The sequence below is a fragment of the Agelaius tricolor genome, unplaced genomic scaffold (assembly GCF_023055355.1).
Source record: "Agelaius tricolor isolate 1412-34295 unplaced genomic scaffold, bAgeTri1.0.p SCAF_11, whole genome shotgun sequence".
NCBI lineage: Eukaryota > Metazoa > Chordata > Aves > Passeriformes > Icteridae > Agelaius > Agelaius tricolor.
The window spans coordinates 14940384-14967290 of record NW_027269271.1 but is presented as its reverse complement, the minus strand read 5'-3'; the positions used below and the strand labels follow the sequence as shown (position 1 = coordinate 14967290).

At 36.0% G+C, this 26907-nt stretch overlaps 1 protein-coding gene across 1 annotated transcript in view; it reads right to left on the bottom strand.

The window, feature by feature from the left end:
* HFM1 (helicase for meiosis 1) overlaps positions 1–24749 on the bottom strand; it is a 31937-nt gene extending 7188 nt beyond the window's left edge. Inside the window, exons 1-27 of the mRNA XM_071436309.1 lie at positions 24637–24749; positions 24211–24332; positions 22455–22752; positions 21433–21698; positions 19872–19919; positions 18646–18716; positions 18047–18179; positions 15686–15837; positions 15269–15346; positions 14964–15125; positions 14341–14541; positions 14172–14260; positions 13479–13522; positions 13286–13387; positions 11864–12009; positions 11370–11464; positions 10467–10600; positions 9505–9552; positions 7481–7561; positions 6762–6853; positions 5998–6104; positions 5863–5910; positions 5572–5669; positions 5353–5484; positions 2398–2483; positions 1426–1509; positions 260–417 (exon numbers count right to left, since the gene is read on the bottom strand). Of these exons, the coding sequence (XP_071292410.1) occupies positions 260–417; positions 1426–1509; positions 2398–2483; positions 5353–5484; positions 5572–5669; positions 5863–5910; positions 5998–6104; positions 6762–6853; positions 7481–7561; positions 9505–9552; positions 10467–10600; positions 11370–11464; positions 11864–12009; positions 13286–13387; positions 13479–13522; positions 14172–14260; positions 14341–14541; positions 14964–15125; positions 15269–15346; positions 15686–15837; positions 18047–18179; positions 18646–18716; positions 19872–19919; positions 21433–21698; positions 22455–22752; positions 24211–24332; positions 24637–24707 (3146 nt within the window). The 5' untranslated portion in view covers positions 24708–24749. The remainder of the gene's footprint in view (positions 1–259; positions 418–1425; positions 1510–2397; positions 2484–5352; positions 5485–5571; positions 5670–5862; positions 5911–5997; positions 6105–6761; positions 6854–7480; positions 7562–9504; positions 9553–10466; positions 10601–11369; positions 11465–11863; positions 12010–13285; positions 13388–13478; positions 13523–14171; positions 14261–14340; positions 14542–14963; positions 15126–15268; positions 15347–15685; positions 15838–18046; positions 18180–18645; positions 18717–19871; positions 19920–21432; positions 21699–22454; positions 22753–24210; positions 24333–24636) is intronic.
* Between the last annotated feature and the right edge of the window lie 2158 nt (positions 24750–26907).

The following is a 26907-nucleotide window of genomic DNA, read 5'->3' as shown; positions in this document are numbered from 1 at the left end:
GTAATATGACATTGATGTTTAATAGATATTTACACGTGCTCTCTTCACTGACAAGCACACTGGCATGTTTTGGGGGTTTCTGAATCTTATGTAGCATTTTAAATGACAACAGTGACTAGAAAATGCTGTAGGAAAAAGAATAATTTTGTACTATTAGACATCAGTAGGAAGTATTGAAAATATGCCTTAAAGTCACAGAACAGATGAAAAACCAACACCATAAAAACTATGTGAGGCAAAAAAACCTGATCATACATACATAATTTTCTGATTAATAATGACTTGGTTGTCAGCATCTCCTATGACCAATGTAACATAGTGAAAGTCTGGCGCTGTTCTCTTTGTCTGGAGCTGCTCATAGTTTGTTAATTTGATGGTTACTAAGATTTCTGCCAACGTGTCACTGTATTTGGGAAGCTAGGGAAAATGATACAGAAGACAGAACTGCTAAAATATGCAGAGGAAAATATATGCCCCTCTATAAATTTCTATCCATTGATACAAGCACAAAAACTCAACTCAAGCAATTTGAATTTGTGGTACAATTTTATTTGTTCCTCTGAGACACTGATTTTCAGTACTAACTTGGTCATAAGCTGAATACCCTAAGTTTGATTCAGTACTGAGAATCAAGGACAAATGCAAAGAGAAATATGCAAGAATAAGACTTGTTATATAGAAGTTATATTTTGGCATCCCAACATTCCTCTAGAAGATATTTATAATTGTTAAATCTTCATTCTGAGAATTGTGCTACTCATCTGGTATTATGTCAAGGGAAAAGTAAACTAGAACTGATTGTTATACCAATAGAATTTCACACATCTATTGAGCTTTTAACTTTAAATGTGTCTTCATTTCTATCAACTTTAAGGTTACTTTTCAAATTTTGCATTTTAGAAAGCTAGAGTGTCTTTGTGATCCATATAAAGACAAAATGCATATCAGAACCTCAAAGCTTTTGATTACACATAGAACTGTACCCTTCTTTTGAAAGGGCACCAGCTAGGTTAATGTAATAACTTACTGTTTCTCTATATTCCTAAGTGTGCTGTTGAAAATAAACATGCATTAATACTATTTCAGTAAGCTGTATTTGGATGTTTTGCTGTCTCTAGGGTTTGTTTAAATTCAAGATAGAAGAGACCTCTCAGACTCACATATAATGCTAGAATGTGAATATACTGGTATACATCTGTAAAATAAAATGTTATCAACAAGAGAGGCCAATATATTATGGGGAATGTCTGTTCCAAGGCTCTCCTTTGAGATTTAGGAGTTTCATTCTACCTGCTAAGTGGGAAGGAGGTCACAATATTGTATGATCTTCTATCTGTGAAGACTCAGAACTGCTTTAAGTCAGTACTTGCTTTTTCATTTAATACAACCAGCATAAAAACATAAAATAAATATGAAAGAATGTACCTGTTCAATTTCAAGTTCATATTTTGGAAGGTGCAAAACAGACTCTTTTATCTGGTTTCCAAAAGGAGGATGTCTGTTTAAAATCTGCAAAGATGTAAATCCAAGGAATCAAAGTCACCCGAGTAATTATGTTAGCAACAAAAGCCCCTTTCACTCTTGGTTCTCTACTGTCAGTGAGGCCCAGAATAGCAACATACCAAAAGGAAATTCCAACACTTTTTCAAGTTGCTACTGCTTCAGTTCAGTTCATTCAATCACCTACCAATGACTACTCAGGTTTTATATGAGATCACTCTTCTATGCTGCACAAGCTTTAACTAAAACAGAACAAATTACAAGAAAAAAACACAAAAGGAGCCAGAATGATAAATCAAATTTCCAAAGTCAAAACAGAAAAATCCAAGTAAGATTTAGAAGTCTGTTATATCTTCCAGAACACTGGAAAAACAGCTTCCACAGAAAAGAAGCCAAAAGCCAAAGAACCAGTCCTAGGGTAACATTTACCTTTCCTAAAATAAGAACTGCATTATAGATGATTTAGAAGATTTTTATCTCAAACTTGCAATAATGGAAATTTGGGATTTTCATAATTGAGATACACTAAGAGAAACTGTAAATACATACTCCTTTTTATATTTTTACAACACTTTTAATAGAGAATGTTTCAAACCATGTTAATGATGAAATTCTACATATTTAAGCATCTGTTTTCCACAGCCAGCCAAATCAGTGAAATCATCATTCACATTAAATTTGCTACAACAAAACATCATACACATTTTCAAGGAAAACCAGCAGTAGCTACACAGTTTTAAAAATTCTACTAGTTAAAATGAATAAATCACCTAAACATCTAAATTTTACTATGGTCATATAACAAATATACATTAACTATACTGCTTTTACTGCTAACAGTATTAATCCTCAGTATTTTCCCTATCATATTTATCTATGTACAAAATAATAAGTTACCAATTCAAGCTCTCTTGCATTTATGTCTTCAATTTTTTTAAATGATGTCAGCCCAGCATTTACCATGGCATTTGACAACGATACACCTGTGAAAAACATGTATACCAGTTTTATGCTGTTAAAGGACAATGAATAACCTCAAATTATTCTAATAACTGCATTACAGCAGGTAAACCCAAAGCATAAATACCTCTGTTACATTTGATGCAGCTTTCTGCCCAGCAAATCACTAAACTTATTTTCACTTAAGTATTTCAGTAGTAATTAATTTCTCCATTAGTAAAGAGAAAAAGAAATGCAATACAAACCAAACATGAAAATATACAATATTTCAATGATGACAACTTTTGCATTTTTACAGTAAAAGAGATTTTAAATCACTTTCTGCAGGAGTCAAGAAATGTGTTCTGTATATATATGATAAAAAAGCATGCCATGCAGTCTTCTTTGTCTCAGAATGTTTTCCTTATTCAAGAAATTATTTAATTATGTTAAAATCATAAAGACCTCAATGTTTTTGAACAAGTTAATAATGAAATTCACTGAAAAAGAATTATTTATTATAATCTTCAACGAGTCATTCCAGCTTTAGCAAAAAACTTTCCCATGGCATGTAAGCCACAAAAGCAGAGAATTCCACGTACACATTTATTTCTCTTTGTGATTCACCATACTTCCAGTGAGATTTAGACTTATCACAGCATATGAACAGGCATTTAACTGACCTGGCATTACAGCCTATCATAATAACTGCAATGACTGTATGTAAAAAATAATACCAAATACTTAGAATGAGTATTTGGACCCTTCTCACACAGTTCTGCTATGAATTCGTGTAAGTTCTGCTAAAGAGCTCTGCTAAAGAACAAGTGTAAGAAATCTGAAAATTAAGTGGGAAAACTCTTTATATACTTTTAGATTGCTTCTTGGAAGACATTCCTGTAATCTTATAAGAAAATACTTAACTTGAGAATTTAATACTTTAAAGAAACAGAAGACCTTTTTTCTTTTTATGTGTATTTGAACATAATACACATGGGTCTGACTTGGGGAAAACATCATTTACCATCTTCCTGCTCCTTTGCAGAAGCTCTGCAGTCTGAATACTGAGAATTCTCACATATAACTTCTTCTGCTAGAGCTGCTGCTCTGTTTCTTTATAACTGAAGCTGAAGATTAACTCTTTTATCCTAATTCCTAAAATGGTAGAAGGATTTCTGCCAGTGAAGAGAACACCAGATATAAATAAGACTTTTTCTCTTTATTTTCATCTACACTTCTGAGCAAAAAGAATAAATGAAGGTGGAAACAAAATTGAACAAGTAGTAAACGTCATAAATCCTGTATGACAACTGATCATTATCCTGTCTGTCAGAACAAGGAAACAGAAATCAAACCTACCATTCAGTAACAAGAGGGAGCATCATTATTGGACAGGAGCTGTAGAAATGCAGTAAGAATTCAACTGAAATATCAGTCTCAGTAAGGCCAAGTGTCAGTCAAAGAACTGTCACTCTTATAATGGAAATACCAACCAATAAGGCATTTTAAGGTTCAAAAACAGCACACTGAGGTAAGAGTTTAAAAATTAAGGATTTCTGAATGCTACATGGTATCAGCAAGTTTCTAGGAACTTAATTCGTTTAACTTCAGAAAGAAACAGAAGATTAGCAGCCATAGGCAGAGGTTAAAAAAATCGCATCAGACTACAGGCATCAATTCAGTGTTTGATTCAGGAAAAGAGTGAATTGTCAGAAGAATGTTCAAAAGAAGCTTGTGAGGGGAATAAATGACACTTTGGAAGTTAGCAGTTCTTTGTAACATATGCTGCAAGAGCTATGACAGCATAAGAAAAAAGTACCCAAAAAAAGGAAAATTGGACAGAGATGTCTGTATATACACCTCTTATTAAAAAACTAAACATGACTTTATTCTAGTGAATATAGTGTACAGGGAAGGATTTGTCTACACTGCAAGTGCCATATTTATCCCACTCATCCTAACTCCACAGAAATGCTGAACAGGAGGCAGATTCCTCAGATGATGGTGTCAACATTGCCACAGGTGTGGGGTATTGGAAGTGTGTTCCAGCACTGTGCACTGTGCTGTGCACAAGCTAACAAGCCCTGCCCTTGCTTTGAATCCACATGAATGAAGCATTACAGCCTCTGCCCTTGAGCAGGAAAGCCTGTAAAGCACTGGACCCGATGGACCTCTGGGTTTAGCCATTCTCTAATTTGCAGATCTCTGTACTACACTCTTCAGTGCAGAGCTGATGTATCTCTAAAGAAGAAATACAGAGAATGCTGCAGTGAATTTTGAAAGCATGAAGGTATGATAAGACCAGACCTCAAAGCAGGAAGATACACTACTACCTCAAACAAGTATGACTACATTTTTATAAAACAGAAGACTCAAAAATTTCTGAACTCCTTTTCAAATAATTATGACAAGCCTGTACTTCCAGCCAGAAGTTCATTCAATAACAGGATACAGTGAAAGGAAGATCATTAGAAACTTTTGATCATCATGTGTATAAGAACCTCATGCATAATAAATTGATTTATATTTCATGATTCCTATCCTTTTCAATGTGAATTAAAAGGTTTTAATGCATACAAATAAGAGGACCTACAGCAACAGCTGCCTGGAAAGGAAGGCACAGCCTAGTCAGGGACACGCAATCACATCAATGTGGAATATGCCTGGGATACTGAGAGGAATAGTAAGGAATAAGAATAAATCTGAAATACTTTGAAAGCCTTAAGAAAGTTACTAAATAGCTTGCTTTTGTTATGGCAGATTCTTCTCTCAACTGTGGTACTAATTGTGGCAAATAAGTAATTAGCAGACTAATTCAATTATGTTCATAGATACCACAGAAATCAGCAGGCTAATTATGAGTTGTGATTCTCTGTCAAGATTACACTTTTATAATTTTTAACTAGTACCTACCAATTTTTTCCAATTGTTTAGACACATGAAGTGAATTTTCCCAAAGTCTGCACCTGAAACACTTTGCTAAAATCAAAGAGTTTAATAAAGCAGAGAAGTTGTTCTTAGATGATGCCAGAAAATCCGATAGCCCTGTAAAAAGAAGAGTGACTTATGTTAATAAACTTAATGTACCTTATTAGGAGATGTACCAGGAAAAAAAATTAAATTTTACCATACATCTAGTAACTCTCAAGCCATTTCTAAATATTCTGCCAGTATCTTGTGTCAAAGTAAAATCTTGAATAGGAATACATCCCAGCTGAGCCTGAATAAGACTGGAAAAAGAATGGGTTTGTAAACAAAGAACAACATCAAAGTTTTTCATGGGAAAAAAAAGGACATTCAGAATAGAAACAACAAAATACAAGATCTGGCCCTCTGCAAAATGACAAAAAATTTAGCAGGGACTTCAACAGCCATAAAATGGCAGTTTTTCAATAAAAAATAAAAAGGCAATATAATATTTACCAGTTTACTTTCATTTCTCTTGTTTTTATCTTCCCCTCCATTGGAAACCTATGCATGAAAACATAAATATTTTCTAAATTCATTTTATTTATTGTTAAAAATGTACTTTCAACTTTCAATGTATTTTTTAAATACCTGATCGTTATTTTGTCTTTCTCTTTATTCAAAGTGTTCAATATTTTCTTTTCATTTGTTCTTAACTTCACATCCACAAATTCTGCGCAGTTGGAGATCATTGTAATCTGTAATAATTAAATGTTTTTAGTAATTGCTTTAATTTGCCATTTTTTCTATTACTTCTTCTAATTTGTTTTTAAAAGAACATTTAAAAAATGTTTTGCCTCAACAGCATGACCATGAAGACACAGTCCATCAGTTCTTTTTAATACGACCAACTTTCTTTCCTCTTCCTATAAAGGCTATTAATGAAAGGGGAAAATTTTTCTTTCAGCTTTTAGATTACTATTTCAGTTGAGGTTATTTAAAATCAACCCCACACTTGAAAACAAAATGTCTTGTGCTTCAGATAGCAACTTGTTAGCTGAAAGAGCAAAGTTACTTAAAACAGAAAGACAATTCCCTTAAAAGTAAAACCTGCTCTTGATGCAGCTTTTTTTTCAACAAGTAAAACCTACTAAAGCAGAAAATACATAAACAGAACAGCTTCAGCAACTTTGCATCTTCATAAACAAGGTTTGTGAGTGAAGAAAGAGTTGGAAATCAAAAGATCTCAAAGTACAAAGTCTCAAAAATACTCCATATAAAATTTAAGATGTATTCTCTAAAACTTTATACAAACAAAGCCTGAGCTCTTTAAAATAAATAACACCTTATGTTTCTTTTCTCAGACTGTTTAAAAAAATTGAACATATGTAATTTTGAAAAAAAACCCAAATTACCAATTCATTTAGTGTCTCAGTTCCCTTAATTGTGAAAAACTGCTTCACTGTATCAAATGCAATGTAATACCATGCCATTAATCTTCCAGTCTCTGTAAAAGAAGAATATACCATAAAAAATAAGTATGTCAAGTGTATTTTAGTAGCTTAGAGTTTTTTAAGCCACAAAATTAAATTAATTTTCTTGTTACAGCCTCTGTGAGATTTACCCCCACTAGTCAGCATGTTATTGTCCCCAGCTGTGTGATGGACATGACTGACCCGATCACAGAGTGGCAGAAGGAGCCATGTGCCAGTGGCAATTCTCTCCAATGGAGATTAGGTCCCACTAACACACCAGGCAGTGAACTGTGGCTGCTAAGAAGCCAAACACCTCTTGCAGAGGACTCTAGAGCAGAGCAGGTATTGACAAAACCTGCCCTTCCTTGCACTGTGCCACAACTGATTATCTTGTCACAGTATTCTGCAATCTTCTAATCTGCAACAAATTTTCATCAACAAGAGAAGATCTATTCATGAAACAAGATTAATAGAATGAACATCCACGACTTGGTCAAGAAACTTGTCCATATATTCTACTCAAAAAATTCCTCAGACTTTACTCTCTCCTACATTTATGTAGTCCTATTAACAGGTCACAAGGGTAGCTGAGACCCTTCGTAGTTCACTACTATCTCTACATCACTTCTGAAAATTAGTTTATTTGAAACAAGTATTACCTGTTGGTTTGAAATTATTTGCTTCATCCATCCTGATCAAATCAAAAGCTGATAAATCATTTAAGTTCTTCAGACACAGTTCTGCCAAAAATTTGAAAAATGTTTTCTGCATGTACTAAAAATACCTTATCCATGTACAAACCACAAACATCATCATAAAATGGTATGAATGTATACCCAAGTAATTCCACTGAACACAAGTAAAGGTTTTGGAATCCTTCTATTAAAGTTGGTGGTTAACTTTTCTCTGGGGAAACTCACTGAAAGATAATTGATAAGGACAAGCCAACTCTTTTTCAGTAAGGCAAAAGTAGCAAAGGAAAAGAAACTAGATGCTGGAATGTAGGTTGCCATATTCAATTTTGAATGACAGGTCAGAGAACCCACAAGCACTTACACAAAAGACTTTGCTACAGTTAACACTGAAAGGGTTCAAATTTCAAATACCCACAAGTATTCATGAATCCTTCATTAGAAATTTTCATGCTGTATCAGGTGCATTTGTATTTATTTCACAAAACCTGTTGTGTCAGGTATCTGCATAAGAATGACCAAAGTGCTTTTCAGAATTTAAAAGTCAGTTAGAACAGCACTCAGAGATAGTTCCCCGAGCAATCATTCACTTTACACATGAAATATAAGAAAACTTTATATACATTACCACAAAATATTTCATGCTGCAAGGAAGAGGAGCTAGTTTTTAACATCACAACTGCCACACTAAAAAAGCATTAATTGAATTCTTCTAGCACTATCTGTACATTTTAAACCATGCCTTCTCCCATAAAGGCTTATTTAGGTAGTATCACACTTCATTCCCTCTATTCCTTTCAATCTACATGGCAAGAATAGAAAACTCCTGATGTAAAAGAAAGGAAAAGGTAGAAAACTACTGAAAGAGGCAAAATTTCTTACTGAGAAGTACTCCTCTTTTCACTGTCTGCAAGTTAGAGTCAATGTCTCTCACACTTGGGGACTTCAAGTGGTAGCAAATGTACTGTGTTCCTGAAGGCCCCTGAAACCCTTACACAATGAACAGCCTCAGCATCATTCCATGAAGCCCAAAATCAATCACAAATGTTTCCTCCACAGTTATGTTAAAAATGTGTAAGTGGAGTCCAAGTACAAGCTCTACAAATTTCTGGGCATTTTATCTGTTCATGTTTTCATGGACCTGACCCTCCTCCAGATATTTTAGCTCCAAGTGGTCTGCATGGACATGAGGACTTTGATTGAAGAAAGAAAATTTTATTTGTAGATTTGCAGAACTTGATAGCAAGTACTCTTTTATAAATATACTAACATTTAAAGTATCAGAAAACTTACATTAAAATAAATTAACAAAACAAAACTACACGAAGAGTTGCATGCTATTTCTGTATTTAAAGTTAATAGGCACTGATTCCCAAAATGATTTTGTCCACTGTATGTTTTCTAATGGAATTGCAAACAGCTAAAATGCAATATTTTTTAAAAAAGGTTAATAACTGAGTCTAAACCTTTTTTTAAAAAAAGGTTAATATTCAAGTCTTAGCAAAAAAAGCCTCTTAAACTCATGCAATTTTAAATTGTTTCTGGACAAGGCAAAGATGTTTACATTTTATATCCTTTGTTTCCAAGGCTAAATTTATGAATGGAAGATGACATTGTCTGAAAAGAACTTTTCTGAAAGTATAGTAACAGAAATTAATGAAAACAAGTGAGATCAATTAAAGGAAAATTAGGAAGAATGACAAACAATCAAAATTAAAGTGTTCTGCTCCACACTTCAGAGTATGTATATGGAGATGAGGTAGGTAAAGGCATTTAATTATTTTCCTCTATACGAGAAAAATTTTTCTACCAGTTAAAAGGTACCGATAGTATTTCAAAAATATTAATAAGAAAATAAAATTAATAACACACAGTAAATTACATTTGTTCTGCAAATGGATCTATTGAAATTAATGGACATAGATAATAAACAGGGTTGAACCTGCCCTAAATTGTAACATTTTACTGAAAAAAGCTAGGAAGCCACTTACCTTGTAATTTTGCTTCAATTCCAACTTTATCTAATCCAGATGAAAAACCTTAATGGCAAAGACAAAAGTTGTTTTAACCTATCATATCATAACCTAGTACTATGATACACTTCCTCCTCAATGTCATCACCCATTAAAACTGATTTGCTGATTTTTAGGAAGTAGATAAATACCCCAAAGTGTAATATGTGGGAATATTTATTACACTGCAAACAAGTCAGAAGTCTTACAGGGTGTAAGTCTCTAAGTATCAGTAAGAGGCTGCTAGAACAGATGTGCAAAGGTAAAAGCTGCAAACATTGCCCCATGTAAAATATCAGAGTCCCAAAAGTTTCAGAAATGTCAGTAGAAACTTCCAGGTACAGTTTTCTTATTTTGGAATATAGGAAGCCACGTAAATTGTAACATCCATTCAAGTACTAGAGGTGCTATGTTCCTTAAGCTATAAATCCTTATAAAAAAATTGTCTCCAGCAATTATCCAATGATTTCAAAATCAGGCATAGAGCAAATGGGCAGGAACAAAGATATGGTCAGGGCTGGGGACTGGGATAATGTTCTGGACAAGACAAACTGAAGACAGTGGAATTAAGATAACTAGAATTTTATTCTAGAAAAAACTATGAAATACTGAGCTATTTTTTTTCTTAACAGATTACATATTCAGCAGTACAAAATACATTATGGCTTGATACTGTATTAATACATGGTCCAGCATATTAAGATAAAAAGAAATGGATTATGAAGTTGTAAATGGCTTCCTCACAGTTTTTACATGTTATACCATGCTGTAACTCCCACTGCTTATGTTAAAGAACAAAATGTTACAGGCCACATTGCACATCTTGTTTTCATCACATTATGAAATAACAGTCCATAAGAAAATTATAGAAACAAGTAATATGGACATAACACATTCTAATGCCATAGTTAGATGAATTAAAGAAATAAAACCAAACAAACCATAGTGAGTTGGATTTTTTAAGGCTCTAATGTACAAGAATGTTGATCGTATCCATTCCAAAGCTACACTGACATCCGTGACAGTATGTAGCACTATTTCTGCATTTAAGTGTTCAACAAGGTGCCTGTGCAAGCTAGCGCAAAAAAACCAAGAGTTAAGGACATTTACTAATGAGCAAAATAAAAAGTGCCAAAACTAATTTTTGTGAAGAAACAAAATCAAACAAACCCCTCCCCCCAAACCACAACTGTTCACTGTAATCAGTGAAATTGATAGAACACAGTAAAGATTAAATAAGTAATCAACAATGTAATTTGTTTATTATGGCATAATGCCTAGCAAGCAAAAATAAACTGTCAACTGTGAAGTTCCACATTTACTAGAAAACAAAGTTACATGCATTTAAAAATTACAGCACAGACGTTCTGTGGTGTTGATATTCTAAATATATTTGAAAAATAAATGTTAACAAAATTAAATGAGTAAAATTTCCTATTTTACCTTTTAACATCCTAACTTTCCTACATACTTCTCAAGATAATCTGTTAACAGCAAATATAGGTCTAGTACTTCCCAGACTCTATAATCTAGAAATTCAGAGAGATGGGCTGCATTAAATTCCTGCTCGTTGTCTTTGCAATAAATACTCTTTCAGCTTCCTCAGTCTTCCAGCAGGAATCTAAAACTTTTTTTTTTGAGCTTAAGATGTCCTAAAGATTCTTTTGGCTGATAAAACAAGAGACCACTAACTATGGAATAGCTTACTTTCCTTAATTCTCTCTTGATTTCTTCTAAATAGACAGAAGCAGAAGCCCAAAATGCATGTGAAGAAAAGCACATTCTGTAGACACAATGAAGTTTAGCTACTATCTACAGAGTCTCATAAAAACATACTTAGTTACCTGCTCTCTATTATATCAGCACCATTTAACATCTGTATATATCTCTCCCTGGTACTGCAACGCGTCATAATAACTGCTGTGGCGGTAGTGTCAAACTGAAAAATAAAACCCCAAAACTAAAGCTGCTCTTTAGTTCTTAGAAAAAAACACAGTTGAATAAGCATCACATACCTGCTGAATTCACTAAAACTCTTTTCTCAAAATTCTGTCTGAAATGTTATTGAATGCCAGTTTCCTACTTTCTCTCTAATCCTCATTCACTATGTAACCCAAATGTAATCTTAGATCTTTTTGCACTGCAAGGTGAAGCAGTGATTTTTGATGGACAATACAAAAGCAAACAGATTTCTTTCTCAACAGAAAATTTACCTAGGAGTAATTTAAGTATTGATAAATGCTGCAATAAAATTCCTAGTATTTTACTTTCTTCTGCCAAGAATAGCTTCTACTAATATGCCTATAGACAGCATCAATACAATAAAACATTCACTTACCTGAGGCCTTCCAGCTCTCCCAATCATTTGCAGAATATCAGTTTCACTGTACTCTTGAAACACTCCTCCAACATAATGCATTGTGGATTTTATAACCACCAGGTGTGCAGGCAGATTGACTCCCATAGCTAAGGTGCTAGTAGTAACTACATCAGATCAAAGTATACAAACACCATCAAAATGTCCAGCAGACTCTAATCAAACAGCAAATAGGTAACTTAACTCTTGATGCCTAAGAGTTCTTAGTTTCTAGTGGAATCAGTGGGCACCACAAAGAAATTATGTAGATTACAGACAAGTACTTACATAACAGTTTCTGTGTATCTGATCATCAGCATTCATTTGTTCTCATATTCTTTAACAAATTACATCGCAGATACTTTTGCTTAAACATTCCTTTATACTTGGAGATAATCCAGAATATGATCCATGTTCAATATAACAGACACACAATGGAGAAACTTTACTCTTATTTCTTCAAGGGTATGTATTTGAATAGAGTCATGGCTTCATCTTGCTTAGTAGTGGTCAGTATGAAGATATATTTTTTTAAGTCATCAGTCATTAGCATTGTTTATACCCATGGTACCAAACCAGAACCACCACCAATACTATCACAACACTTTACCAATACACACTCTCACACAGGAAACATCAGTCAAGTATGTGGCAAGTAATCTTACACTCATGTTTCCTAATTCACTTTCTCCAGAGTGGCAAGAAATCAACACAGAAAGCCAGTCATATGGGCCAACTGATATTACTATTCTGGTAGGAAAACAAAGGATTATTGGAATTTCCAGTTCTTTTGGAAATGAATCTACAAATCATTTAATGTTGTATATGAGCCACACCGACAATTCCCCATAGGGTCTGGATCTTTTTTTTACAGGAAAAGAAAGCCCAGATGAGATGAGACAATCACATCTCAGATCTCTTCTCATTTCACATAACAACAGATGGAATATTTCTTAGGGACCTCCCCATCAGTCACAACACCTTGCATGGGAGTTTGAAGATAGCATCCTACCCACCTAGGATGCATAAATGATTACCTTCAGGGAAGCCACAGTTGCAAAGAAAAGATCTTGGAAACTTGGAGGAAAGATTCACTAGCACAGAACTCTATCTCAATGGCAGGGTTCAGTGGTAGGAAAAGGAAACAGACATGGCCAGACCTACATGGACATAGGACGGGGATCACTTCCATGTGTGGTGAAAGGAAGATCTATGGTCTTTAGTAACAGTGCGTATGTAGGCTCACAAGGTAAAAGTACATGTGAAACACAAAAACACCTTTACCTGGATTTCACAACTTCCAAAGGTTAAGCAAACTACAGAACCATAAAATATTACTTCCAAACTGCAACCTTCTCAGGATACATAAATGTAATTTTGGCTTTCTAAGTTAATTTTACTTACAAAGTACTGGCAAGTCTCCTACGGTAAAAGCTCCTTCAATTATTTTTCTGTCCGATATCTCCATACCCGCATGATGATAAGCCACACCACACGTCAAAAGGTCTGATAATGAAATTATTATATACCTCATTTGACTAGGTTTTCTCAAGCAAATATTCAATCACAGAACAGAGAAGTTGTAGGTTATATTTACCTCTCAGTTTGGAGTCCTTCAATGAGTTTGCAAATCCCTGTAATCTATGCAACACACACAAACAACAACAACAACAACAAAAATTAGAAAATATACATTCTTTGGTTATTTTCAACCACTACCTTTCCCATCCTCACAGAGAGAACAGTGACTCTCTGGGGCAGCTATTGCAGCTTTTTGAGCCTGGTCATTTTTCCAAGTGACAATCAACAATCTTTATGTGTTGCTCGCTTAAAGCAAGTAAGATCGTATTTTAGGTCTAAAGCCAGGAGTAGCTTCTGCAGCTGCCATGACTAGGCAACCCTGAAGTAAATAATAATTAATATGGCTCTATTTATTAACAGTATCTGAAAAAGTAAAGACAACTCAAAACATTAGTAAAGTCACATCCAATTCAACTATTCATATGCTTAATCTTTGCATTACAAGGTCTCAGAGGGCCGTAAGAATTAGCATCTTTATGTTCAGAAAGCAGCTTTGAGAAACAACGTTTGTGAAAAGTATCCTAAAACTCTGAGAAGCAAATAAAACTTTCCAAGAGTGCCAATTTACCAAAAAGAATGTCAACTGTGATGATGATTTTGTTGCACACTCCTCTGCTAGAAACTGTATTAGCTCAACAGCTTTCTTCACAGATATCACAGGTTTACTAAAATGTACAAACACTTATTTCCAATTTAAATAGAAAAATACCTTTGTTTCTGTTCTATACTCAGTAGAAATTTAGCATCTTTTGCAAGAACAGAAGCAGCCTGCTGTACTCCTTTTCTTGTGGCACAAAACTATAAATAAAAGATATTTTTTTGAATCAACACTTTCAAGAAAGAAATCCTTTCAAACATGATAAAAAAAGCTGCTGTACCACAAGTGCTGGTTTTTGCTCCGAGTATGTTTGTATAATGCTAGCAATCTTGTAGTTAAGAGTTAAGTCAAATTTGAATTCTGTCTGATTGTCACTGCAAGGAAAACCAAGAACAATTTTGCGTAGCTTCACTGGTCGTTGATCCTCATCTATTTTCAGGCACACAGCAGGCATCTTACTATCTGAAAGCCATTCTGCAATCTTTAAAAAAGAAGTAGAACAGAAAAGAGAAATTAATTTTTTTAATTGTGCTCCAGCTCTAATAGCATCACAGAATAATTAACTTATAGTAAACTACTAACACATTTTTTTACCATTGAAAATCACAGGTGAGGGTCTGCTTTTTGCAGGACCAATATTATTTGGACTGAAATCTCAAATCCGTTGTGATTTGTACGTAAGAGGCAAAAATCACAAGCAGAGATCTAAAACTGAAGCATGTTCATACATGGCTGACATTTCCACATGGTTGAAGGTAATCTTACATTAGCAGCAGCCTCATAGCTGTCTTCAGATGACAGCTTAAAAATTACTATTTTGCTATCAATCTAAAATTGTAATTCCAGACAAATTTAATAAAACACAACTCCACCGATCAAAATACATTAAAATGTAACTCTTACATCTTGAGTATTTGGGATTGTGGCCGAAACAGCTACAAATCTCAAGGGAGGAACAGTGTCATGTTTCTCCAAGAGACGCCAAAGAGAAGACTGAATAGTTTTCATCCGACTGACTACAACTTCCAAAGTTGCGCCGCGGCTTTCATCCTTTATAACGTGTACCTATCAGGAATTTTAAAAGACATGCTAAATATTTTCCAGTTACAATCTAGACATGTGCTAAATACATTTAATATTTTCTAAGATTCCTTTTTATCTTAGCAAAAGATAAAAAGCAGTGCATAAATCCTCATTCATTTTCTTACCTCATCGATGAGAAACAGTCGCACAAGCTGGACTATAGAGTTGTCTCTCCACCTTCTAGTCATGCTATCCCACTTTTCCTTGGAGGAAAAAAACAACACATCAAAACAACAACAGAAGCTGAAAGATGTTTTAAATGCCAACACAAGCCACAACTATAGTACATGGAGACATGCCTAAACTTAATAAATCTTTAAACAAAAACAATTAAATGAATTCAAGCTAATGCCATCTATGTTTCATCTGGCACATTATTATATTACTAACTTTTGTTTATATGAACTGAGAGAGTGTACAGCAGTGTGCAGACAAACAAAAGGATCATAAAATCACTGTCTATTACCAAAAAAAAAAAAGGCAGTCTGACCACTAATGTCTGTTTATTCTAAGTTCTTGTAAGAACTGGGAATGAAACCTACAGGTGTAGTGATGATAATGTCAGCATGATGTATTTCAAATAAATCATCCATCAGTGTATCTCCTGTCAACTCCTTGCAGGTGAGTCCTATAGGTCCAAATTTTTCTTTCCAGTCATCAAAACGCTGACTGCATAGAGCTTTTATTGGAGCCACTAAAAACAACACCAAATAATGAGAATTAAATCAGGAAAACTAAATCTTCAACTGTATTAGAAATGTATGCCTTAAGTTCTTTAGTAAGATGCCTTCGTGAATTTAATTTCCCTAATTTTCAGCTTTGCTTCCAGAACCATAACATCTGTAACTGGTGTTACTGTTCTTATTATCCTGCTCCATGTGCACAATCAATGTTGAGCTTTGGGCCCTAGTTCTTCCCATCAGCAAGCAGAAACAGAACCCTTTAATTAAGATTATTTATGCTCTCTCTTAATCCTTTATCCTGTTGGGTTTGATTTTTTTTTTTTTTTTTTTTGCAGTACCACATGGAAACAATCACTCAGCTATCAAAGGTTTTCTCACAGATGGAAGAAACCACAGGAAATACATCTTTTCTAATGGCAGATCATACAAATACCAACCTTCTCTCAGTTAAGAATGATTTGAATACTCTGTATTCAGACAACAAAGTATAAGTGAGAAACCATCCAAGAGCAAGAAACAGACCTTTATTTCTTCTGGTACTCTATCAAAAACAAATGTACAGTTAGGTGTAGGGTCATATGAAGCAGCTAACACAGCAGGTAGCAGTTCTCATGAACAGAGTCCTAAAACAATCTACTTATATATTTTTTTTTCCTGAGAATACACACTGTACTTTTGCAGACTCTTTTTTCCCAGAAATCAGACATAATTCTCAATAAGGACTGGTATTAACAATACATGTAAGGCTATACTAGATGATTAATCTATAAGGAAAATGCAGTGATTTACGTGAAAGAGACAATCTATGCATGAGCCCTAAACAGCTCTAGTATAATATATCTTGCAGTGATTACATTCTAGGTTAGTTAGAGGCACTGGAATATGAATGATTTCTGCCTATTAGCTCACAAATGACCTTCTTAAAGAACCAGTGTCTGCTTCAGAAAGAGGTGTAAAATCTCATAAGAGTATCAGAGAAATAATTAGCTCCAGCAAACTGATTAAGCTACCAGCAAGTAATTCACAAAATCACAAAGCTAATCATCTTCAGCAATGCAAGAATGTGAGATGCAAGTGATTGCTCCTGGAACTACAGACACCAGTCCTTCCATGTAAAGCTACTGGAAAACAACTCCACAGAACTACTGCACGCTAATGCACATTTATGGGGCCACTGATGAACCAGGCACCAGTGCTCACACCAGCAGGACATGGTCTGGTTACCACCTCTGCTCCAACATTCAGAAAACTGACAAGTCTCCTTCTCCATCATTGTGGAATCTGGAAAGGTCAGCAGATTTAACTCTACTGGCAGCTGATTGCTTCTTTACTGCAGTAAATTGTGCAGTAAATTGTGCAGTAATTGCTACAACCAACCAAGTTGTAGCAATTCTACCAAGGCAAGTGGAAACTATTACCATACGCTGGTCCAGCTGACAGAGAACCTGTAGCACATGCCTGCTTCAAAGATCAGTTTACAATACACAGTAAACTCTAAAGCAACACTAGCTTTATTGTAAGAAATTGAACAAAATGGAGTAAAAAACCAAATATGACGTTTTTGTAAATATAAGGATAAAACCTTTAACAGCAAGGCTGACAAACACATATGAATAAATTAAAACTGGGAAAAAATCACCAATTTAACCAAATTCACACAATATTAACTCAGTTCTCCAGGAAAGGAAAGAAAAAAAGTGTAACTGATGTGAGTATCTCCAAGTATTTTCATATTTCCCCACGGATCAGTCGAATTCATGAAGATCACAGTTCTGGTGCCTCTGAGGTAGTATTCAGAAAACAGCAGGAAACTTTGCCAGGTAAGTAAACACTGGAAAATTTGATCCTCATCTCAGAGCAACAGCCAGTCATACAAAAGATAGTGTCAGCCAGAAACCACGCATGAAGAATTGGTTTTAATTTCCTTTGCCTCCTCCTTACCTTTTTGTGTACATCTCGCCTTCTTGGAGGACAAACATATACAGGATTTCCTAATTTTTATTTGTATAAGCAATGCTGAACACTACAATTACACAGTGCTGTTAAATACTAATAATAATTACAATGGTACCACAAATAAACACTAAATCAACTTTTTAAAGAATGAATCTTAATGTATTTAATCTCAATATTATTCCTGGACTCACTCCAGATCTCTGAATTCCCAGAATGACATTTTCTGTTCTGTCACCAAAATATTTAAAGCTGCATAATACTTACTGTAAACAACTTTAATATTTAACCAAGGCAGTGGGGCTTCCATGAGTAATCTGGTAATAGCTAGTTCGAACATTACAGTTTTTCCAGAGCCAGTTGGAGCACAAATCACAAAGTTCCTATCTGTATATAAAAGCTAGGAAAGAATTGTCCTGTTAAGTTTTCAATAATGACAAATGAAAGATTTGCATGACTGGGCTTCCTTCATATTTTATCCTTCAGCACCTTAGAAGCCAAGTGTGTCCATGTCAAGCTCCCTCATTTTCCTCTGACAAGACTGATTCTTCCCTTTCCTCCTCTGCAGTGTCACTCACCCATGTCACTCATTCACCCACCCTTCCTCCTCCTTGCAAATATATTACCAATCTGTATGCATAAATATAATTCTCATCCTAACATAAAAGTATCTTAAACTGAGAAAAACAATTTTTAAAGTTCTTCCAGTCTCCTCCCAGCTAAGCACAACCCTGATAAACTATTCCAGGAAGAGATTCTAGATATATTATAGTTTTCTAATTCCTTTTATGCTCTGAATATCAAATTCCCACTTCAATTTATCTACAAAGCACTACTTGCAGCTGCAGTTTATGTTACATACTTACATCATCCAAAGCTTTTGACTGTGCATAGTTAAAATATGGGAACTCCTTAAAAATACTCCTAAATTGGGTTGCTTGAGAACATTAAGGAATTTAAAATACTAGAGCATAAATTATAAAATTATAGGAATGTAAGTGCATGTTGTCCTTGCAATCTAAATGCAAACTTAAAACATACCACAATATTACACATGCTTGTAAAAAGTTATCCAAAAGTAACCTATTAAATGATTCAGTAATTTTAGATTCTTGGTGTGCCATATATAAACTAAGAAATGGTTTTCCATATCACTGAAAAAACCACAACTTATTTGAACCAAAGCAGTTAAAATGGGTAAAGAAAAGCAAGTAACATTAGAATAAAGAAAATAAGGATATAAAAAAAACCCTTTTTTAAAATCCCTGCTCTAAATAAGTGATTTATTTTTAAACTAGAAAGCATTAATGATCCTTAATTGGTAAATTCACAACAATGAAATCCTTACTAATTTTGAAAAATGTGACTTTTTAAAGCAATTTACATTAATTTAAGGTGCCTAAATTTAGACATTTCCTCTTCCTCATATTTAACCTACCATTTGACAGGTTTCTAGAAACAAAATATTGAAAAGTGTGTAAAAAACCCAGAAGTCTGATAGATATAGATGAATACTTGATTATACTCCATGTTCGAGGCAGGGCCAAGAAGAAAGAAAATGATGGTAAAATCTGCTTTAAGAATGGAAATACAGTATAAGCACACTACAACATAGGTACAGACCAACAAGGAATATGTAAAATTAATTTTCTTCTAAGAAAACGGGACAGAAAGTAAGATACAGTTTTCTTATAAGCCTAAATAAGAATTATTTTTCCTTCATTTAAAGTGTATGGAGATATATGTGTATATGTGTGTTTGCATAGAAAATGTCTGAAATATATATTACGCAAATTAAAATTTTACATTTTATATTTTATAAAGAATGTTTTGAGGATAAAATTTGAACATTTGAAATAAGAACAAGCTTTCTTAAGAATGATTGATCTACAAGTTGTCTTATTTCAGTCTTGTTTTGGAAGTCAAAAGAAACACGTATTGAACATTTGATTCCCAGCATTATGCCACAAACTGAAACTATTACAATGTAATGCATTAGTTTCTATGCCTACAAATCAAACATAATAATTTTGCAAATGTAAAAGCACTGTAATAAAATCAGGAAAACCAGATCCAGCAAATACAAGGATACGTATTTCTGTAACGGCCCTCAAAATTTCCAATTTTCTTCCTGTAGTTCCTAAAGAAGTAAAAACCAGTACATTTATAAAATAAGATTCATTTTCAACCAATAACCATGAAAAGTATTTTCCTGACCCCAAGCTGTGTGTTCTGTAAGGAGCTTCAAGGCTGCAACAAGGTTCAGGTGATAGAAAGGAGAAGATGCGATAGGACAGGGAGGTCACTAACTCATCATTTAAAAAGGCCATAGTGGTGGCCCTTTCATGAACTCATGCCAGTTTAAGGGTATCTTGCATGTACCAGAGACTCAAAACTTGATGGAGTATCTAGTTGTGGTCTCAGAAGTGCCAAGAAAGGGATAATCACTTCTCTAAACCTCCTAGCTTAGTTAACCAAGCCCAGGATGCTGGTGGTGGCCTTTGTTACTGCAGGGACACACTGCCCACTCAAGCTCAGCAAGCTGCTGGCCAGGCCCCAGGCACTTTTCCACGAGCTGCCCTCAGTCAAACCATCCCAGAGGAAGCCCAGGGGTTCTTCTCTTTCCCTGGGGCAGGACTGTGATTTGTTCCCGCTGAATTTGATGAGATTGCTGTCAGCCCCTGCTGCAGAGCACACCCCTGCAGTACTGCCCTTGGTGCTGGCACGTGGGCAGTGTGACCCATTCACCACCCCCTCTGAGCCTGGCCAGCCACTTGGACACCAGGCAGTGGCTGATGCACTCCTAGTGCCCCACGTGGGTACCAGAATGCCGTGGGAGTACTTTCCAACCTCTCTGTGGGATGAAAACCCTTGCTGAAGGCAAAGTGAACGGTACCCACTGCTGTCCCCTCACCCACAAATCAAATCACCACTGCTCATACAGCAATCAGAGGAATCTAATCTTGCTTTCCATTCCTGACCTGCTTCCAAATCCCATCCTAAGCCACTACTCTACCCTACATTTTTCTGCTAGAACTAATTTTCTACTCCATATTTCTGTAGTAGTCAGGCATATAAGGTACATTCCACAGGTGTCTCATGTCCCAAAAAGTTTAAAATCTAGAAATAAACTGCACTTACTTAAAAACTATTAAAAGCCAAAAATAATTTCTAAACCACATATTTTATCATTTCATCAAAATCTCACCACTTCCCTCCATTTTCTAGATATCTCCTACTTAAAATATATTTCTACAAAGATACAAATATGAGTCACACCACAAATAAACATTTAATTCTCAATTTCTGTTTGCAAATGAAGATGAAACTCTTTACCGCAAAAAGTGACAAGGCTGGTTTTTTTTCAAATTGCTGAGGGGATGTGAAATGACATTTTCAAACAGGTTTACATGACTTAGCACTTCTGAAAATGTGAATCTTCTTCATAAATTGTTTAGCCAGTTCATATTAAACAACAATGCAATCAAGTTCCACAGGACTGCAATACAGTCTATCAATTTTAGCCAATTATCTCACTTTGAGCTGGTGGGAAAATGTTCTTCACTCTTCCTCAGATCTTGGATACCCTTTATTATTATATACCAAAGACAGACAATGGACTATTTTTCTTGAAATAGAGTAAAAATAATTACCTGTCATATCCAGAATCTCTGAAGCATTAGAAAATGATTGAAATTTAATTCCATTTTCAGACACAATCTCCTCATTATTTACCCGCTGCAAAGTAAAATCTGAGTCTTTAGTTATTGGAGAATGATGATTATTCCTCAAAAAACCTTCTTTTGTCACTTCTTTCATGTTTTCACTTGTATTTAAGTAAGTACCAATTTCTTTCACATCAACAGAACCAGCTTTAAATTCTGTATTTTTATGCGCATTGCCAGACTTTTTAAATAAGCTGCAAAAAACCCAAAATTTTCATTAGCTTGTTGTAATGTTACAGTTTATCTAATATTTGAAAAATACTAGATATACAATTGTATTAGCAGCAGAACTAGTCAGATAAATAGTAAAATTTTATCTAACTTTATGTAATCTGACCTAAAGACTCCTCTCAAGATACATTTTATCTTCACTTTCATTCCAGAAAGAACATGAAAGAATAAATTGCTTGTGCAGATGGGCCCTGACTCCTAATAGCAGATTAATTCTGAGTTTCTGTATCATTAAAACCAATAGAGACATCCAGGTTCTGAGGAATGGGAGGAGCTGGACACAGAAGAGCAGTTCATTGATAAAATCTCTCCTCCCAGGCAGCACTGAGATCACACTGAGAACTGCTCAAGGTATTCCTGACTAGCTGACCTCTGCTCAGCAAAGCAAATGATCTCAGCCTTCTTCCTCGTCACCAGGCAGATAAAGAATTCAGAGCATTATTTTCCAAAAGCTTTGTTATCTAAAGACTTATTTAAAATTTAAGCAACAAACCAACGCTTACTTTTCTCATGAATGAGCTGAGTTCAGGACACATTTAATTAAATTACTAAAATATTGCCAAAAAAGAATTTTTTTTTCCTTACACTGAAGAATTAGCATCTAGAGCCTGCTAAAGTAGCTTCAATTGATGGATCCCAAACTTGTGTTCAAGAGATTTATCTAAAATAATAATATGATTCTGGCAGTGATAAATTGTCTGAGTTGACTGGACACATACCTTTTTCTTAATGTTGAATGGACGCTCTCATCATCACTGTTTTCACTTAATGCTTTATTTTGTGGTTGCTGAGAAAAATCTATTACTCTTTTAGATTTATTTTCATCAAAGGAAAGAAAAGATGAAATCACTTTCAGATTTTCATGCTGAAAACTAATTTTATCTCTTTCTCCTAGACTTAATTGTAGGACTTCCTTTTCAGGGGCTATGCCAAAATGAATAGGTGCTGATGATTTATCTTCCACTTTCTCTGTGTTACTCTTACATTGTTGTATAAACTTCTCATGCTTGCTCCCCCCTACAAAAATGATAAATTATTATTTCATTAATATTCATATTCTTATTCACAGTTATTTAATCAAGTACCTTTCCCAGAGAATCAGCCAAACTCACATCTATTATACAAACTGATGTTTCTATCTTATTGCAGGAATTTTAGTGTGTATTTTATGACTTATGCTAATGAATGTAATGCATGCATTGTCAATAAAAAGTTATAAAAATAAGGTCCCTTTCTTTCCTTCCTATGCAAAATAAAGGATAAAAACTATTCTTCAGAACTACAAAATAGTTTGTATGACAGAGCTCTTCACCCTGTCCCAGAATAAAGATAGTCTTTTAAAAAAATGACACAATGACCAAGCTTGAAGTTCCTGCTACAAACAGCTGAGATAACTACTGCAATCTCAACAGTCAGAGCTGGTGCTGATGGTGGAGACAGGCTGGTTTCATAACCTTCTTGGTTAATTATCACATTTTGCAGGGTTAATTCTCAGTAGAATCAGTGTCCTGATCTGGCTGACCAGATCAACAAGCCTTGCTGTTGGCAACAGGAAGGGAAAGGGACAAACAGAAACAAGCAACTAAATGCAACAAGATAACAACAGCTCTATTTTGCTGTCTTCATTTCAATGTTATCCATCTAGAAACTCAAAATTACAATGCCCTGTTTGTAGCATAACCCCAGCAGTTCTAATTCTACAAAAATCAAAAAGCTTGTTTGAATAAGTAGCTCTTAATGGAATTATTTTTGCATAAAGCAGAAAAAACCTCACCTTCTGTTTTACTAAAATTCCTAAACAGGGAACATTATAAATCAGCACAGCAACTAATAAATGCACAGATCTAGCTGACATAGATAAAGAAATGGCATTCTTTAAAATAAGTTTCCTTAAGATAATCCTGAATGTCTAGGAATATGCCGCTTAGCAGCAATTCACGACCAGATTCAAATTTGGCTGCCTGATCAATTTGATTAAAGCCCCAAAAAGAAGAAGAAAAAAGTGAGTTTCATATAAACTCTCTGTTCCTTGGGTGGCAGACAGGCCATCAGATCCATGTGACAACATTATGCTCTTACAGCCACTTTCCACTGTGTTACAGTGCTTTGTGAAACAATGTGCAGTAACTGAAATTTTGACTCTACTTCTTACCTTGCACACTTCTGCACAGCAAACCTGTGGCATGTTTATGCCTAAAGAGGACTGCTAGGCTCCTGGCACATCTAACACCACCATTCTCAACTCAAATACATTCTTTGTCTCTACTTGCATACCTAGAATATGTCATATTTCACAGCAAGAGAGGAATGATCTGTCACACTAATTATTTGTTGAGTAATTTAATATCAATGTCAAGTAATACTTGACATTGTCTGACACTAGTTGGACTTTGCAGTGCTGGGTTTATGGGTGCACTCAATCATCCTAAACATCTTTTCCAATGGTTGCAATGATTCTATTCTCTGATACTTTACCCATGTGAGTGTTAGCTGAGCTTTTTTCCAGTTCCCTCTGTAATTCCTCTGCAGCTGGAATTTCAGCAATAGCTGGAGCAGGTGCAATAAACCAAGTATTACGATCTTCATTTTCCAGACACCTACTTTAACACACAAATGTGAGGTAAAAGCATTTTTTAAGCACCCTCCATAACAATTAGCTCAAAATCACTAGTCATAAATAACCTAACTTCTGCTATCCCTTATTTCTCATAGCCCTAAGATACACCTGCATCATTGAATGTGCTTGGAGAAACATTTCAAAGTATGGGTTATGGAACCAGAAATTTCCAGCCCCACATTTCTATCAGTGGATGAAAAAGTGAGTCATAAAAAAACGCCCACTGTTGCAAAATTATTCCATTTGGAAAACAATTATATATATATATAATAATAAAGATTTACCTTTGTCTCATATCTGGTTTTTCATAAAATAAATTATCCAGTGAAAAGACCATGTCTGCAGAGTTGAACATTTTTAGATCAAATGTGAAGTCTCTTAGTCTGCAAAGGGCAGCACAAGAAAATGTAAAACTGAAATTACTAGACTTGAACCTGTCTAAAGCAATACAAAGTTTATTAGTTGTAAGTAGCAATATTTAATTTCTATATTGTTTTCTTTTAGAGCTCTTGACTGCATTCTTAATCCTTCTTCAAAGAGAGAATCTCTCTCCTGATAAAAGTGGTTCCTATTGCTTCTGCTAAAAAAGCCCTATGGGGCAGCCCTTGAAGCTACATTTTACTATCATGACATATCTGAGAAGAAAAAGTGGGTAGGAATCAAGATCCAGATAAAGTTAATGTTGAAGTATTTAAAGTGTAATAACAATGCTAAAATTCAGCCTGGAGAAGGCTAGGGAAGAAGAGACTGAGGGGACACACCCCATTCTTCAACTTCCTCATGAGGAGAAGAGATGGGCAGCCACTGAGCTCTTCTCTGCGGTGACCAGTGACAGGACCCAAGAGAACAGCCTGCAATTGCGTCAGGGGTAGTTTAGGATGGACCTTAGAGAAGGGTTCTTCCCTCAAAGGGTGTTTGGCACTGGGACAGACTCCCCAGGGCAGGGGTCACAGCAGCAGCCTGACAGAGTTCCAGAAGTGTTTGGACAATGCTCTCAGGCACAGGGTGTGACCCTTGGGGTCTCTTGTGCAGGGCCAGGAGTTGGACTCCATGATCCTTGAGGCCCCCCCCCCCAACCCAGCATATTCTCTGATTATTTTATACAACTACAGCCAATGTTCTTTTTCTCCAGTTGTTTTGTTATGATCACAGTCTGTCAAGCTTTTGCAAAACAAAATTATACTGTTATCTAAAAAATTAAAGTTATACTGCTACCCAAAAAAATTATTTTAATTAACAATTAAAAGAAGAAGGAAAAAAAGGCGAGTGCGGGAGTGGTGGGGAGGAGCCCAAAACGCTTCCAAGATAGCCACGAAACAAAGCGTCTTTTCCACACGCTCAGTGCTATTGGATTCCACAGGGAAAATGCATATTCCAGATGGCAGAATGAGGGAGTAGGTGTTCGCAGGAGCGGCACAGACCACTGAATCACATTTACTGAGAGGTGTTTGCCAAATCCTGGGAGCAAAGACCTCCCTCATGTATCTTCTGCTTTAACAAACACCTTACTATAAACACCGCAGGCCACGAGGGAATTTGTTCAGTTTTGAAGCCATTTTACTTTTCACCTCCCTCCTAAAACAAATCCTTTCCTCGGTACACTTATTTCATCACAGTGCTCTCTCCAGGGGCCCAAAGTGAAGGTCATAACCTTTAAGGGTGCTGACCCAAACAAACCGCAAGTGCCCGGTGCCCCGGCGGCGCCGAGCGGATCCCCCGCCTCACTGCGCTGCTCTCCGGGCCTGCGAGGCCCTGAGGACCCTCACGGCCAGGCCCCCGCTCCCTCCACCGAGGAACGAGAACGCGGAGGCTCCCGCCTCACCGGCAGCGCCTCCCGCCGCTTCCACCGAGCAAAATGGCGGCCGCGGGGGCCGCGCGCTGCAGCCGCCCCAGCGTTGCCGGCGCGAAGCGGCGATGGCGGCCGCACCTCCCCCGCACTGTGCGCGCCCGGCGCTCCCTCAGGGGCTCCCACTCTCCGCTCAGGGGCTCGGCGCTCCCTCACGGGCTCCCACACTCCCCCCTCAGGGGCCCGGCCCTCCCTTAGGGGCCCCAGCGCCGCTCCACGGCTCGGCGCTCCCGCCCAAGCGAAATGGAAGGCGCGGGCCCGCCTCACGCCCGCTGCCTGCCCTCTGAGGGGCGGCCCGGCAGCAGCACCTGACAAGCCCCCTACTCGGAGATCCTCTAACGGGAAAGAATTGGCCTAAATTCCCCATAAAATCTGCCAGAGAAGAATGTGCAGACACTCCACTGGTGCTGGATTTAGAGCTTGTCCAAGCATGGATTTATTGGGAATTACTCTCTTGAGAAGTCCTTACTCACTTCAACCCTGATGGAAATTAGAAAAGGCAGCTGATTTCTGAGCCATACAACTCAGTTTGGAAAATTATTCCTGGAGGCAGAAATAAGGATAGCAAAAATATGGATCCTTTTTGTGGATTTTTGAAAATAATGTTTTTTTCCTTGCTGTTCAAATGGTACAGCAAAATTCTTCAAGCTATATGAATTGAAACAATATGACAAAGTACTTGCAAAACACAGAATTAGGTCACTTACCT